Source organism: Leopardus geoffroyi, chromosome C2, assembly GCF_018350155.1.
Source record: "Leopardus geoffroyi isolate Oge1 chromosome C2, O.geoffroyi_Oge1_pat1.0, whole genome shotgun sequence".
In the NCBI taxonomy this organism is placed as follows: domain Eukaryota; kingdom Metazoa; phylum Chordata; class Mammalia; order Carnivora; family Felidae; genus Leopardus; species Leopardus geoffroyi.
The window spans coordinates 14730723-14747832 of record NC_059333.1 but is presented as its reverse complement, the minus strand read 5'-3'; the positions used below and the strand labels follow the sequence as shown (position 1 = coordinate 14747832).

The window sequence follows — 17110 nt, the reverse complement described above, 5'->3', positions numbered from 1 at the left end:
AGAAGAAGGTGTCTTCACTAAAAACATGATGAGAATATTGGCTTTATATGGGCATACTCTCAAAAATAAAAATCCTTTCCAGCTTTGATGGTGGAAGACATACACACTTATTAGGTCTTAAGCAGTGGAGTGTCCCCCAAATTTCACCATACGCCTGCTGCCTTTTCCTAGGGAAATCCAAAACCATTTCCTAGGTGTTCTGAAGCTCTGGAGCCCCAAAGATAGATCACAAATCAAATTTTGAAAATCAATAAGGAACAATGAGAACGTATCAGATGCAAGAATGAATGAGTTTATTAGGTCAAACAGAACTGACATCCTGCAAGAAGAATTTATGTTAATTCTGAGTCAATCGTTTCAAAATTACACACATGCACTTAATATTTTGGTCATTCATTAATTTCACCGTCTGAAAGAACTAGACAGTCAGCCAGTACTCGATGCTGGAGAAAGGGTGAAGAGCGAGGGGTGAGAGGGGTTAGCTAACATTACTGAAACCCTTTGAGAGCAGCTGTAAAAAGAGACTGAAGTATTTTGCTCAAAGTGTCTGGAAGCTCAATAAGTTGATCTACAGAAGGCCGATCTATAGGTTGGCCTGTAACATGATGACTGACAGCTCCTGGAGGAGAGGTAGGTTGGGCGGCAGAAACTGGATCCATAGCTCAGGGAAGGGAAACCACAGACTCCATAACCCAGGGGTTTGAAGCCACTGGATCCACAGCCCAGAGAGTAGCAGCTTCTGGACCCACAGCCCACAGACCCAGAGTAAGTCGTCTGGAAGGGACCGCAGAACGTGGAGGTCCTCGGGCGGGAGCAGGACGTCTGGCAGGGGCTGGACACCACGCAGGACGTCTGGCAGCTGGTGGGCTCACAGGAGGTCTCTTGACAGCCGCTGTAGAGGGAGGAGCCCAGCTGGCAGGTGCTGGGAGAGCAGAGGTCAGTACGGTAGACCAGGTTGCTGGGGGAAGAAGAGCCACAGGAGGAGCTTGGGTAGCGCAGGTAGCCCCCAAGGGACTGGGAGGCGACGTTTCCAGAACAGCAGCTGTAGGTCATGTTGGCAGGAGATGGGAGTTCAGCTGAGTGAGCGTCAGAAGATGCTCTGAGTTTCAATGCCATGGTCGGGACTCCATGTTATATATACTCTTAGACCTGGGTGTGTCACCGTCCAGATGTCCCTCCTCCGCGCTTGTCATTTTATGCAAGAAGGCCTCTCTAGGTTATTGCTTAAGTCTCATTTATCACATCTTCACATAATTGCGCTTCAATCACTCTGATACACTTAGGAAGAAGCTACTCAATTTAATTCCCCAGAAATTCTCTGTGATTTGATCTTTGAAGTTATATGTCATCATATTCCCAAATAGCCTCCGCCTTATGGTCCATGTGGATGGTGAGTCCTTGCCCTACCAAATGGAATTGCATAAGCTTCCTCTTCACTTCCACGAAGTTATCAGGAGAATCAGTGGTTTGTCCTTTGCCTCACAAGCACATTAGAATGGATTTCTCCAAATACTAACTGCATTCAGCAGCACCGACAATCAGTTGAACCTTTTACTTTTTTCTATTCGAATTAATCCATGTAATTACTGATATCTATTAATTTAGCTTAATTAAATTGTAGATTCATTGGCAAAGCACTTAGCCTGCCTTTTTCTGTGATATGCTTGGCGTTCTCATGTCTTGTGCTTGTCACTGGAATTAAGGGGTATGGATATTACCCTTGGTGTTCATGCCCATGGATTTCCTTAAAGGCAATACAAGCTTAAAAGCCTTCCTTAGAGGATGTTCTTTTAAGAGGCAAATACAACACTTTGAGTGAGACTTTAACTAGAAGTGTTGGCTGGAACTGAGTTTCTGCATATATTTTCTGATGAGTCGGTCTTGTAGCAAGCATTATTTTCTGTTTTTGCCCAAGTCAACATACGGTTTTGTTGTTGTTGTTTAGCCTTATTTCTTGATGAAAGGACATATCCTGAGTTGCAGTTATTAATTTTCATCTAAAATAATATTTCAGGAATTAACATTTAACATTTTCTGAAGCAACTAACTTGAAATATTAGAGCAACAGGGGTTTTTAGTATCTTTGGTCAACCCACACATTGAAAAATTATGCCTCAAAGAGGTTCAGTAAATTTCTCCTAACTGCTAAGAAAGACAGAAGCTCCAACCACGGTCTCCTCATGCAGAGTCAAGATTCAAATACTCTGCAAATATAAAAGCAAATTTAACTTTAACTTGTCTCAGAAAAGTATCTATTAAGCTTATTTATACTACGATATAAAAGCCTAATAAAAGCCTTATTTACCTCTCCTAAGAATATTTGCATTGAATAGTGTTCAACAGTAGAATTCCATGCATCACTGATCTGTATGCATTTGAAGTATATTTTACTTTCTAGCTCAAGAAAGAGAAAAGAACCTGGATAACCCATACTTAGATTAATGGGGGAAAAAAATAAGGAAGAAGAAGAAAAAGGGCTGTTTCTTATCTGGTTTGTGCCCATTCGTCTTCTTTAGAATCTGACATTTTATTTGGTTTAACTAAGAGGAATGGCACTTACAATTGTCATTGAAAAGAAAGCTCCTTAACTACCTGAAAATTACCTTGCTGAATTCCAAAGCACGCTGCTTCAGAGCACTTAGTTACTTTGTTTTATGATTATCTCTCCCATGCAGAATCCAAAGTGTGGCATGCATCACATGAAGTGCCCTTGTGCAATACTTAAACCATCACTCTGATTCACTGAAGGAAAATAAGTTATGCTTTATGAATGGACACCTATTAAATTTACTAAAGAAGTATGTACCACCCCCAACACATGGGATGCCTTAGAATGCCAGACTTTAACTCCATTACAATGCATAATCTTTCTTTCTTCCTCTTAATCCTTGATTCTACTTAAAAAAAAAAAAAAAAAAAAAAAGACTTTCTAAGACTTTCTAACATTCAGAAGTTCTTGCTTTTCCAGGCCAGATCCCTAGTCCTGAGAATTAACATTGAAATAACTCTGGAATAAGTCAATTCCAATTAACATCTCCCACACCCATTCCTAATTAGGCTAACACTTTTCATTAGTCATTTGTGCACTTTGTACAGATACTAGTGAATAGCTCATAAATGCTAATAAATGTGTCTCTCTGAAAGGAAGAGACAAACAAAATTAAACTGAAGTGACTATTAAGTTCAGAGGTAGATCCTGGACTAATAAAACACTCCTATAAGCACAGGCAAAGTGTTTAAGGAAAAAAAAAGTCGTCTGGATAGGTCAGAAGAAAAATGCTACATTGCAAAACATCTTTTTTGAAATGGAAAAATACCAATACTACATAGAATAACCAAGCATTAGAGGACTCACTGGCCCCAAGTAACTTAATGACATGAATTCCTTGAGTAGTGATTGTTCTTCCAGGGCACTGCCTGTCATCAGGTTCAGTCTTTAAGACAACGATCTCCTTTTGCAACGTTTTCAGATATTTTTCAATACCTTTCAAAGTAAGCAAATGTTAAAGGCTGTAGTTAAGTATGGGCGGAAAGACCGATTTCTGGGTAAAGGATGAGGAAAATCACTCCGTCTCTCTGCCCTGGCCTCTGTCTCAGGCACCCAGCAAGCTGGCCAAGGTAGCAAGCTGCTACATTGCCAGAGATCACCTGTCTCGTTGGTCGACTCTGCTGGGCGCTGGCACTCCTCTTAGATCACCACAGCCCCTTCCTGCTTCATACTGACCATTTTAAGTCTATACTCTTACTTTATTTTTTAAATTTTTGTTTATTTTTGAGACAGGGAGAAAGAGCGCGAGCAGGGGAGGGGTAGAGAGAGGGGGATCTTTCCAGTGGAAACCTATTCAGTCTGCAGGAATCTTCCAGGAAATTTTCTGCACACATATTAATAAGTGTATGCACTTTGTTGTTTCTTATTGTTTTAAGTTCTAAGAACGCAGTCTTATTGCACATATATTTGTAAATACACTTTTTCATTAAAAATTACCTTTAAAATATATTCATGTTGATATTTATATATTTCTATCTTCACTTCAGTAGCACGTTCAAGTCCCAGGCACTGTTTGAAGGACTTTGTTACAAATATCAGCTCATTGAGTCTTCCTAATAATCCACATGGCACATATTGCCATGGTTCTTATTTTAGAGAGGGTGAGAGTTGAGTTACTCGCCCATGGCCACTCGTGTGGTCGGTAGCAGATACAGGATTTGAACCCAGATACTGGTTCGATCGTCAAGAGTTTGTGCAAACAGCCACTTTATTATAATATACTGAGCTGGTTTCTTTCTGTTGCAACCATATAGAATTCTTCAATATAACACTATCACATGTTACTTATCTATCTCATTATTTTTGATTCCTCACTATCACAAATCATGTGGCAAGGAGCATATTTGCGCCCACGCCCACGTCTAGAGTTTCCATCAGGTATATACATAGAGGTAGAGTTGCTAGGAATTTTCAGTTCCATTTTCAATTTTAGCATAGTAATTAGGAGCATGGCCCTGGATTCAGAGGGGCTGGGTTTGAATCCTGACTCCATCATTTGCCAGTGATATGACCAAGACTCATTCAAGTTTATTTTTTTGTTATTACCTTTTATCAATTGTTCTATAGAGTTATTCTGCTTTTCAGATTATTTTCTTAGGAGTTCTTTGTGTATTCTTTATTTTATGCCTTCATCTTCGGTATGTTGCAAATAGACCCCTCCACTTGATTGTTTCACGGTTTTTTTTTCACTGTTTTTTTTTTTTAAGGTCAGCTCTATTGAGGTAAAATATACACATAATGAAATTCACCTCTGTTAGGCATACAGCTCAATGAGTTTTGACAGACATATGCAGTCATGTAACCACCAACACAACAGAAATACAGAACACTTCCATTATCACCCAAGGTTTCCTTGTGCCTGTTTGTGTCGATGGCTTCCCACCATGTATCTGAATTTCTGTCCATATAGGCTCTTCTTTTCGGAAATGCACTCTACATGGAATCGCCCATTACACAGCTTTTTGTGGCTAATTTCCTTTACAGAATACACTGCTTTTGAGTTTCATTCATGTTGTCATATAGTTCAATAACCCCTTCCTTTTCATCGCTAAGTGGCATTTCACTGTATGTATGCTCTCCATTCACTATCCATAACATTTAGATGATTTCCAATTTGGGGCAATTATGGAGAAAGCTGCCATGAACACTTATATGCAGGTTTCTTCATAGACATGCCTTTTGTTTTCATTTTTTCTAGATAAATTTTTGGGAGTGGGATTGCTGGATGATATGGCAACTGCGTGTTTAGCATCACAAAAACACTGCTACACTGTTTTTCCACAGCGGTTGTGGCATTTTGCATTCCCAACAGCAAAGTTCCAGTTGTTCCAAATCCTCAAGAGCACTAGACCTATTATCATGATTTATCATTGCCATTATCCATTATTATTTTGCCTCCTCTAGGAGGCATGTGGTGGTGTGACATGTGATTTTAACTTCCATTTCCCCAGTGATTAATAATATTGTGCATCTTTTGACGTGTTACTTGCCTTCGATGTCTCTCCTTCAGTGGTATGTAGTCAAAGTTTTTAAATCATTTTTGAGTTGTTTCGCTTCATATAATTGAGTTGTAAGAGTCCCTCGTATATCCTAGATCCAAGGCTTCTATCAAATATGTGTTTCTCAAATATTTTCTCCAAGGTTGTGGCTCATGGCTTGTCATTTCATTTTCTTATCAAAGTGTTTTCAAGAGCAGATGTTTTTAATTTTGACTAAGTACAATTTATCAAATAAATTTAGTATTGGGGGCAACGTTTGAGTCAAGGAATTTTTTTTTTTGTCATAAAGATGTCCAATTACCCTAGTACCATTTGCTGGAAAGACTACCCTTTGCCCACCGATCACCATGACACTTTAATCAAAGTCAATTAATCATACACGTACAGATTTATTTCTGGAGTTACTCCTCTGTTCCATTAATGTGTACGTCCACCCAATACTACCATGCTTTAATTACTATAGGTTTATAGTAAGCCTTGACATTAGATTGCAAATCCCCAAACTTTGTTCTTTGTTTTCCAAATCATTTGCCTATATGAGTTCTTTTGTGTTTCCATATAAATTTTAGAACGAGTTTGCCAATTTCCACAAAAACCTGATATGATTTTCATCGGGATTTTGTTAAATCAGTGTTCAACTGGGGGAGATTCAAAATCTTCATTTTCTTTGTTTCATGAACATGAACTGTCTCTACACTTATTGAAACATTCTTTAATACTTCAGGGGCGCCTGGGTGGCTCTGTCGGTTAAGCGTCCAACTTCAGCTCGGGTCATGATCTCATGGTTGGTGAGTTCAGGTCCTGCATCGGGTTCTGGGCTGACAGCTCAGAACCTGGAGCCTGCTTTGGATTCTGTGTCTCCTTCTCTCTCTGCCCCTCTCTTGCTCGTGTTCTGTCTCTGTCTCTCAAAAATAAATAAACATTAAAAATTAAAAAAAAATAAACATTCTTTATTATCTCTCATGAAAGGGTTATAGTTTTCAGTGCACAAATCCTGCATATGTGTTGTTGGATTTACAGCTAAATATGTTGCGGGTTTTCATGCTATTTTAAATGGCATTTTAAAATTTCAATTTCTATTTGCTCATCACTTTTATGTAGAATTATATTTTTATGTGACTTTGTATCCTACAACGGTCTGAAATTCATTTATTAGTTGTAGCAGATTTTTGTGCATTATTTCAAGTCTTTTGCATAGGCTATCATGTCATCTGCAAACAAAGCCAATATTCTTTCTTCTTCTTTTTTTTTTTTTAACATTTATTTATTTTTGAGACAGAGAGAGACAGAGCATGAACGAGGGAGGGGCAGAGAGAGAGGGAGACACAGAATCGGACGCAGGCTCCAGGCTCCGAGCCATCAGCCCAGAGCCTGACGCGGGGCTTGAACTCATGGACTGCGAGATCATGACCTGAGCAGAAGTTGGATGCTCAACCGACTGAGCCACCCAGGCGCCCCCTTTCTTCTTTTAAGATAAGTATGACTCTTTTCTTTTGGTCTCATCATGTTGGGTAGAACCTCCAGGGACATTTGGGTGGCTCAGTCAGTTAAGAATCTGATTCTCAATTTTGCCTAAGGCCATGGCATCGAGCCCTGCATCAGGCTCTGCTCTGATCCTGGAGCCTGCTTAAGACTCTTTCTCCCTCTCCTTTTGTCTCTCCCCTGCTCATTCTTTCTTTCTCTCTCACTCTCATTCTCAAAAAAAAAAAAAAAAAAAAAAAAAAAAAAAAAAGGAAAAAAACTTCAACACAATGCTGAGTGGAGTGGGCAAAGCACATGCTTGCTTTATTCCTGAACATTCAGTCTTTCTTTGTTAACCATGATGCCACCAGTGTGGTTTGTAGATGCCAATTATCCAAGTAAGTTCTCTCCTAAATCTTGCTTGCTGAGAGCTTTTACCATGAGTACATGCATGTTGAGTTTTTCCAAGTGCTTTTTTAGGCATTTATTAGATTATTGTGTAGTTGAATTTTTAATCTTCTGATATGGTAAATTGCACTGGGTAATTCTGAATATTGAAATCAACTTTGCATTCCTGGGAAAAATATCTCTGATCATTTTATCATTTGATCAGATATTATGCTTTTAACATATACTGGATTAGACTTACTGATGTTTTTTCTACTTTTTTTTTAATGCCTATTATGTATGAGGGGAATTGGTTTGTAATTTTCTTATAACATTGTCCATGTCTAGTTTTCTAAAAGGGTAATGTTGATCTTGTAAAATTAGTTGGGAAGTGTGTATGCCTCTCTTTTCTGAAATATTTTATGTAGAATTTGTTTTTGAATATTTTGAATAATTTTCCCATGAAGCCACCTCAGCTTGAAATTTGCTTTATAGGAAGGTTTTCGGTGGTCAATTTAATTTATTTTATAGGTATAGGGCTACCCAGGATGTCTTATTATTCTTGCTTGAGCTCTTAGTGTTTATGTATCAAGGAATTTCCCCATTTTACCTAAGATATCCCAGCAAATGACCTCAGAATCCAGCAACAGTGGTCATATACATGTGCTTGTGCTGTGACAAAGGCAGAAGTAGTGGTGACCTGTCTCCCGACCACATGGACCGCATCAGCCATTGCTGGGGCCACTCTGGCTGGAAAGCGAACAAAGTAAGTTCAATGATACTTGTTGGAGCAAAACATGAATCCAGGAGGCATAAAACCAACAATCTCCTACTTATTATCTCATTTGTCTTGTTTTATTGCTTATCATTTCCACCAAAATAGCCACAGACCTGTCCTCTCTCAGATGTGCATTCAAATGAAACGTTCTTGCTTATCTGTAATAAAAGTATTTTAATGAAACCAAGCATCTTTTGAATAGTATTGAACTTGATCGCCTCAAAATAGAACACATGCTCCCGTTGAGCAGCTGCCCCAGTTTTCTCCTCTGCGTCATTTCGTATGGACACGCATGGCCACTTTTCTACCTCACTTGCTCTCAGCACCTTATTTAGCAGTGCGTTACTAAGGTGGCAGGATATGGTGACAGGTTTCACCTTGCATTTGAAGTAAAGATCATTCCCTGGGTGCTGGGTGCATCATTAACCTGCTGGAGGTTCACTCTTCAGTCTTCTTGTCGGCTGATAAACACTGCTGATTCTTCTAAGAGGATTAGAAAACACTCAAACTCCTCAACTGTTTCCAAACCTTAGTTCTCAAAGCCCCATCTTGGAAATTTTCAAAGATGTGCACAATCTCGCAAAAAAAAAAAAAAAAAAAAAAAAAATTAAGAGACCAGAAAGGGCGTTCAGTATTGCATTCAACTTTTATGTTCCTTATTGCTTTGTTTGTTTGAATTCAGCACTGTAGCCAAAACAGAAACAGCCTAACTAGGACCTGAATAAAGCAGAGATATGAACTAGATATTAGTAAACATATCAAGGAAATGCTAGTGTGTGAAACTGCAGATTACAACATCTGATTTCTTATGCTGACAAAGGTGAATTCTAGTGTATTATGGTGGAAATAACACTGAATTATAGCAGTTGACTTCAGGCTGTTACATAGATCAGAGGCAGGACCAGATGGCTGCTGAAGGTCCCGACAATTGCCAAGTTCTATGACTCTAAGGTAAAATTTACTTTCCGATAATTCAGTCTTCATAATGAGTTTTCATATGACCACAGTTTGTTGTTTAGTTTTTGCTCTTTGTCCGGTTTTGAAGGAAGGGTACATTTCCTCCCTAGTTAAGTTCAAGCAAGATTCAAGAAGTACATGATCAATTTGGTCAGAGAAGATACGGATAGCAAACATGAAGACCGTCATTCATTTCTTGGAGAGCGTAAAAGAGTTCTCCAGAAAAACAGAACGGATAATAGGTGCAGGTGGTTATAGGTACAGTAAATTTACATAAATTTACATAATAGACACATGTATAGGTGTAATATGCATATGTGAGTGTGTGTGTGTGTACAGAGACAAAGAGATTTACTTTTTAAAATAGGGTTGTGTGTTGTTGTGGGATTGACAAGTTTGAAATCTATAAAACCAGTCAGCAGACTGGAAATTCATCCTGACTTGGCAGTCTTGAGTCTGGGTTCCATAACACAGCAGGATGAAAACTCAGGCAGGGTTTCTATGTTGCAACCTTGAAAATTCCTTCTTCAAGAAACCTCACTCTTTGTACTGATTGTATAGGGTTCACCCACATTATGGAAGTAATCTGCTATACTCAATATTTATTGATTTTTGTAATAATCATCACTACATCTCAATTGGTATTTGAAAACTAACAGGACACTGTAAACTAGCCAAGTGGAAATGTTATAGTTAACCATGACAGATCGTTATTAAGGCATTAGAAAATGCTAGAAAATAAAGAATTACCAGACGTTAAAGTGTTAGCAAAAAATTCTTTCATCAGAAAAGTGTAATGATTTGTCACTCTGCTATTTAGTTCTGTTGATTTATTGTTTCTTCATTTATTTCAATAATATTAATAATATGAAACTTGTGGATATCTCAATATCTTTGGGTCATTCTGGATTATGTTATATTTAAAATCACAAGCTTTAAAATCTCAGTAACACTTAAAGGAAATCAAAATTTCTCTCAACACAAGTGTTTTGAAAAGGTAAAGCACCGTCTGGGAAAGACATTAGTCTTGTCTTTTTATAAAAGAAAGAATGTTAAAAATAATTCATAAGCCAGTACTATTCAATGTAAATTAAATCTGTATATACTCTATATCTCATCACAATGACAGATGTATTCTATGTATTTATTTACCAAAAGTACAAGTTGATTTCCTGTAATATTGAAATGTTTATTATAATAGTTTTAAGAACTCTTGACTTGAAATATGAGACTATGAATCTTTGTTAGGAGAAACTACATTTGTTAAGATGTATTTGTTCACTTAAAGTTGCAAACCACATTTGCCATTTGCTGTAAAATGTGAGTTTTCACACACTATACTCGTGATTATTTACATCTTAGTTCTGACGTCACTGAGTTTGCTATCATTAACTCACTCAAGTTGCGTGAAAGTCCTGACGAGTTCTTTGGAACTAGAAACATACCTAAGAGCATTTCCAGTTGTTTTGTTTGTTTTTTTGTTTGTTTGTTTTGTAATATGCAGGTAAAACAGAGAGTTTAATGATTATTTTTGGAATACAATGCAGAATCTCCATTTTCTTTCTTAATAATAGTGGATAATATTTAAGAAGCAATTTATATGAACCAGGCATTGTGCTGGTACCTGGTCCATGGTACATAAATCATTCTATTTAACTCACAACAGTTCTACAACAATTTTTATTCTCTTATAGATGAGCTCCAACGCAGCAGGGACCATGTACCATCATAGCTTTATCTGAGTCCACACTCTTAGCGCGTAACTATACTGCCTTAGTAACAAGGAAGATGGATAAGATGGTTGAGAAGGAAGAGAGTGAAAGGTTGGGGGCAGGGTAAGGACTGAAGAACTATTAGGAGCACAAAGTGAGAAATACTGGAATGATCAGGATTGGGGCATGCTCAGTACCTGTTCTCGGTTTCAGTTTTTCTCGTTTCAACAATTGTGTTGAAAATAAATTCTATTTTTTTTAACGTTTATTCATTTTTGAGAGACGGAGCGCGAGCGGGGGAGGAGCAGAGAGAGAGGGAGACACAGAATCTCAAGCGGGCTCCAGGCTCTGAGTGGTTGGCACAAAGCCTGATGAGGGGCTCCAACTCACTGACCGCGAGATCATGACCTGAGCTGAAGTCCGACGCTCAACTGACTGAGCCGCCCAGGCGCCCCTGTTGAAAATAAATTTTAATTACACTGTTGTCTATGCTTACTAATTCAAAGCAGAAAATCAGTTCTTAAGATCTACCACAACTTTATGCCACCACCCTAAACATCAGTGATACTCAAAATCTATCTCCTCTAAAAGAAAATATAAAAATATAAAAAAAAATTCCACCATGGGGGCGCCTGGGTGGCTCAGTCGGTTGAGTGTCCAACTCTGGACTTTGACTCAGATCATGATCTCATGGTTCATGGGGTCAAGCCCTGTGTGGGGCTCTGCAATGGCAGTGCAGAGCCTGTCTGGGCTCTCAATCTCTCTCTCTCTCTCTCTCCATCTCTTTCTCTGTCTCTCTCTCAATAAACATTTTATTTTAATTCCACCCTGATTATATAACCTTTACAAATCCTTATGTATTTTCAGAATATATCCTTCTTTTGATTCAACTGCAACTCCAGAGTTGCAGTCTAGGTCCCCCTCAAATAATGGCTCCCATGAAGCCTTTTCTAACTTTTCTCTGAAAAGATCCCCCTTGGTTCAAAAATGTTCATCACTTTTCTGTGAGTCAACCCTGAAAATCACTTTAATTTCTAATTAACATGCCACATATCATGAGCATACGAAGCTATAGAAAGACAGGTTGAAGACTGCTAATAATTAAAAGCAAACTCATATCGGAGAAAGCACAGATGCAAATACTAAGAAGTTGAAAAAGTTTAGCCCAAAAAGTCATCCTGGGTAAGAAAGAGATTTCCTGGAAGAGAGATCAGAACAAAGGGATATGGAATAACATAGAAGTTACATGGAAAGGAAAGGAAGTAGGATCAATGTGTATGAAAAAAACCTATTCCAGGAATTTACATATATACAAACTAATTTAATTCTCCTAAGAAATACATTCCACTGTTGTTTACACTTGCCAGACACAGAAGCAAACAAAGCTTACATAAGATAATTTCACCTAAGTAATGGAATCAAGATTCACATTCATGTTTGTCTCACTCCAAATTCCCTTTGTTTCCAATTTTTTAAACATTTATGTATTTTGAGAGAGAGCAAGTGAGGGATGGGCAGAGAGAGAGGAGAGGGAGAGAATTCCAAGTAGGCTCTGTGCAGAGCACAACGTGGGGCTTGGTCCCACGAACCATGAGGTCATGACCTGAGCCGATATCAAGAGTTGAACTCTTAACCGAATGAGCCACCCAGGTGCCCCCAAATTCCATTCTTTTCATTCATTTATTCATTTACTCATTCATTCACTCGCTCACTCATTCTATTCATTTCATTTGCTCTCATAAACATGAGTTTCTCACACAAGATAGATATTTACTAATTTTGAATAGATGAGTTAATATATAGATAAATAAACAAACAGATAAATAAACAAATGGGCAAATGAATAAAGTCTATGAGATCATTATAGTCTGATTGTTAGCACCAAATCCATTCTCAAATTTTCCCCAACTGACTCTGTTAGGGACCTGGAATATATTTCTGGATGATAAGAGTTAGGTTGGATCCTGTTTCTTTGAGACAACACAGGTCTCAAATGAAGCAGGTAGAACAAAAGAAAGGTCTTTTCTTAGCCCATTTCTTAAGCTGTACTCTTTGCTTTATCTCATGAGGAATGGGGAGAAGTTAACCATTGTTTGGGCTTTTTAGAAAATATCTTGCTTGGGGCTCCAAGTTTGGATAGAGACCAAGAAAGAGAAGCAAAAAGAGAAAAAGGAGATCTAATTAAGAATCTAACTGTAGCAGTGATTTCAATATCTGAGGCACCTGGTTTGCATATTCTCCAGAAACTCTATACCTTACATTTAAATGGTTAGCATACCTTAAGGGAAGCAGAACCAATGCATTTTCATGCCAAAGAAAATTGATTAAAAACATATAAAACACACTGAAATAAATAGAAACATGAGCCAAATTTCTATGTTAAGTAAATTATTGTAACATAAGGTGGTATCTTTCTATTCCTTTGTGACATACTAGAAAGAGATGATCCAGAAAGTAGTGAAAATAAAATGTGTCCTAAGAAAGGGAAAGGAAGGGGGTTGGGGGTGAGGTCGGGAAGAAAGATAATTTTGGAAGTAGCAACTTGCATATTTCTACTTGTGGCGTAGGTAGTCAGTGAATTAAAATAGGTCTCATTTATTAGAAATGGATAGGCAGTTCCTGACTTAAAAGATCTAGTGCTTCCTTAGTAATAAAGTTTTTAAAAATTCATTGTTTTAGATCTTAGAAATACAACATGCTGATTTATGGACCTCTGAACACATTTTGGTCAAGAAAAAGGAGACAGATCTCTCCTAGAGAAACAACAGGTGTGTCAAGAGGCCCAATTCAACATGAGAGGTGGGGAAGTTCTCAGATCCACAGATCCACAGCCCAGACACTGGAAACTAGAGTCCACAGCCCCAAGCTCATGGTCCCATCCTCTGGAAGGACTGGTGAGGAAGCGTGATAATAAGTGGGCACATGATAGCTGGAAGGTTCCCTGGTGACCAGCAGAAACTTGGTAGACATGGGAAGATGGAGTCAATGACCGTGGTCACTCAATTCCTGGGAATACAGGACCCCCCTCTGACAGATGAAGGATGTATTAATTTGACAAAGTGCCACAGACTGGGTGCTTAAACAACAGAAATGCATGGTCTCACAGCTCTGGAAGCTGCATGACCTAGATCTAAGTATTGGCAGTATTGGTTCCTTCTAAGGGCAGTGAGGGAAGGATCCGTTCCAGGCTGCTCCCCTTGGCTTGTAGGCACCCCTCTTCTCCCTGGGTCTCTCAATATCTCCTTCCTTCTATGCATGAATATCTCTTTGCCCCAATTTCCCCCTTTTTATGACAACAGTCATATTGGATTACAGTAATCACAATGACCTCACTATTGAACTCGATTGCTTCTCTAGAGACCTTATCTTCAAATAAGGTCACATTCTGAGGTAATGGGGTTTAGGACTCCAACATATGAATCTTGAGAGACACAGTTTAACCCATAACAAGAGACAAACAGTCATTAAAGTGGGGAAAAAAGGCATTTTAAAATTTTGATTAGATAGTGTCTCCAAACGTCAATTTTTTTCTGGGTCTAATGAGGACTTGGGGTGAATTGTCTCCTCAGGAACTTTATAAACCCTTTCCATTGGGTGTGTGTATGAGGAAAACAACTTGGTAGAGTCCTCCGGGGTTTCACTAAATCAGTTATCTAATGAAAAGGAAATTGATCTCCCTCTGCACAGACATGTTTTATTTGTTTACTTAAGAGACACAGATCATCCCTTTCTCACATATAGGACGAAGGTGACTATTTTCATGGCCAATAATCTGGTAATCACCATCCATGCAGCACCGCAGGGTGCCTATGACCCTCCACTTCCTAGTGTCTCACACTGACAGGGTACCAGACTCTTCTATTTATGTTTCCTAAGGAACCAAGCAGCAGAATCTGGGTTCATGAACCAAGGATCATGTATTTTCAATTGTCAACAAGTAAAAATAATAAAGCCAATAATAAGACTGCCTGTATCATCTTTTTAATAAACATTACTGCAAGTCTATGGTGACACAGGAACTGAGGGAAGGAGGGTGGTCCTTCTTCTAGGTCAACTCTATCTGGGAAATTAAGATGGGATGCATGAAGCTGGCAATTCCTAAAATATTCTGGAAAAGCGACAGACTAAGAACTGTAAAGGCCAGATACGTGCAGCTGTGAACAGTGTCATCAGGGCCACATTTGCAAATCATCTTGAAATTGTTTGCCTTCGGGAATGTTTGATTAAAAAGGCATTATGACATGGAGATTGCGAAATTTTAAATGGGAGCTAGAAACTTTTCATTCAAAGACATCTGATCTACAATGAAATAAAATACCAACAAAACTAATTAAACCGCAAGCATTGTAAGATAAATGAAAGAAATGCTTAACTACTCTTGGAAGTAAGTATAGAGGAGGGTCAACATTAATCAATGGGAAACATGGAAACATTTCTTTGGTCTGACAGTATTACTAGTCTAGACAGCTCAACCAAGATAAGTGGTGCGTGAAACATAAAGATGGGGGAAAGAGAAAAGGAAAAGGAAGGAAGTAAGGGATGGTTGGGAAGAGAAACAAAGGGACATTCGAGACGGATAAGAAACATAGCATGTGAGCACAGCATTAAGCCATTAACTTAGGAGATCATTTATCACTGGTTTTGCTGATCAGTCTTCTGAAAATTTAAAACAGCGCTTTCTATAGAAGGTTGCAGTTGCTATACTCTTATTTTTAAGCAAGTGTACTTTTGGAAATCCCAAGTTTCTCATTTAATTATAAACATTTTGCTCTTTTGTTAAAGAATGACTCAGGCAATAAAAAAAGAATGACTCATGCAATAAAAATGTATTTAAGATATTTACAGCAACAATTCTCAAATTCGATACCTCGGAAGCACTTGGGAAATGGTTTCTTGGATTATTTGAGCAAAGATTCACATATACTCTATGCTAATTACCAGGCAATTTTGTGGGTATTTTACCTATATTATCTCTTTAAATTTTTATAATATTATAATAACCCAATGCAAGAGATACCCTTATTCCCATGTCACAGATGAGAAAAGTGGGGGCAGAGAGAGCTCAAGTCAATGGCACAAGATCATAGTGCTGGGAAAGGCAATGCCAGGCTTTGCTTTTGAGTTTTCACATTAACTTCTCTCTCAGTCGTGAAGGCCCCTTCCCCACAGCCACCTCTGTGCTGGTGGGATTCAGACCTGCATGTTTTAACAGGCATTACTGAAACGCACCAGAGTTTCAAATCTTGAGTGATCAAACATAGTCCATTCTACAATGCCCCGAGATTACCTTGTTTATTTATTTGGAATTCCAGATCTCTACAAACAAATCAGATCCTGATATTAAGATGAGTTAAAAAGTCATTGTCAAGAAAGGTAGCCAGCAAGAAAGACGTAACCCGTGGACAACACTTCCTGAGGAATACGTGAGCTAAACTTTGTTTTACAGCCTTTCTCCCCTCTCATTGAAACCTGAGTCTACTTTGAATGGGGCAGAACTTGCAAAGGCATTAGTCTCTGGGCACCAGAACCAAATTTTAGCATCATAGAATTTAAGCACTGAAATGGGAAAATGAGTCAGTGGAGTTAAGCAAAGACACCAACACAAGACCCTGGGTTGGAGGTGTCCCTGATGTTGGCGCTGTCTCCAGTTGCCTCCAACAGACACGGGGAAACCATGACCTCTGCTATGTCTGTGCCTCCAGCCAGCCACCATGACACAGCTCAGTCAATGAAGCAGTATTAAACAAGGTCCTCTCTAGAGAAAATCAGCTGTCTTTCTGTCTAGGGCTCCTGCCTAACTATAAGAGTAAAGAAGCCCTGGGGACAAAGAAACCTCAAGTACCCTCTACTTTGAAGCTGCTGAACATCCAGAAGTGCCCTGGAATAACTTCTTCCTCTACCTTTCTTGTTCCTGCTCCCCTCTGCATGCCACGACCCATGCCTGCTCATGTACCGTCCCCTCTCACCCCTGCACTGGAAAGGGAAGAAATTCATGAACAGAGAGCTCCCCTAATCCTATGTCACTTTCCAGAGGTTAGATGAATAAATGCAGAGTAAATATGGAATTGCCTTCTATATGCCACTCCTGTGCTTTCAGTCAGCAAAGGCTTGGGGGAGAAGGAAATGAAGCAGGAGACAGGGACACGCCAGCCTCAGGAAGAGGCCAGACCTCCACAAAGTAGCAGGAGAGGAAGGTGTTCACACACACACACACACACACACACACACACACACATCTACTAGTCTCTACTCTTTCTCTTCATTTCAC

General features: G+C 38.9%; 1 protein-coding gene across 1 annotated transcript; it reads right to left on the bottom strand.

The window, feature by feature from the left end:
- Nucleotides 1-271: 271 nt before the first annotated feature.
- LOC123576039 (keratin-associated protein 13-2-like) lies at nt 272-1130 on the bottom strand. Its single transcript, XM_045437072.1, has one exon. The coding sequence runs from the start codon at nt 1114-1116 to the stop codon at nt 556-558; it is 561 nt and encodes a 186-aa protein (XP_045293028.1). The 5' UTR covers nt 1117-1130; the 3' UTR covers nt 272-555.
- Between the last annotated feature and the right edge of the window lie 15980 nt (nt 1131-17110).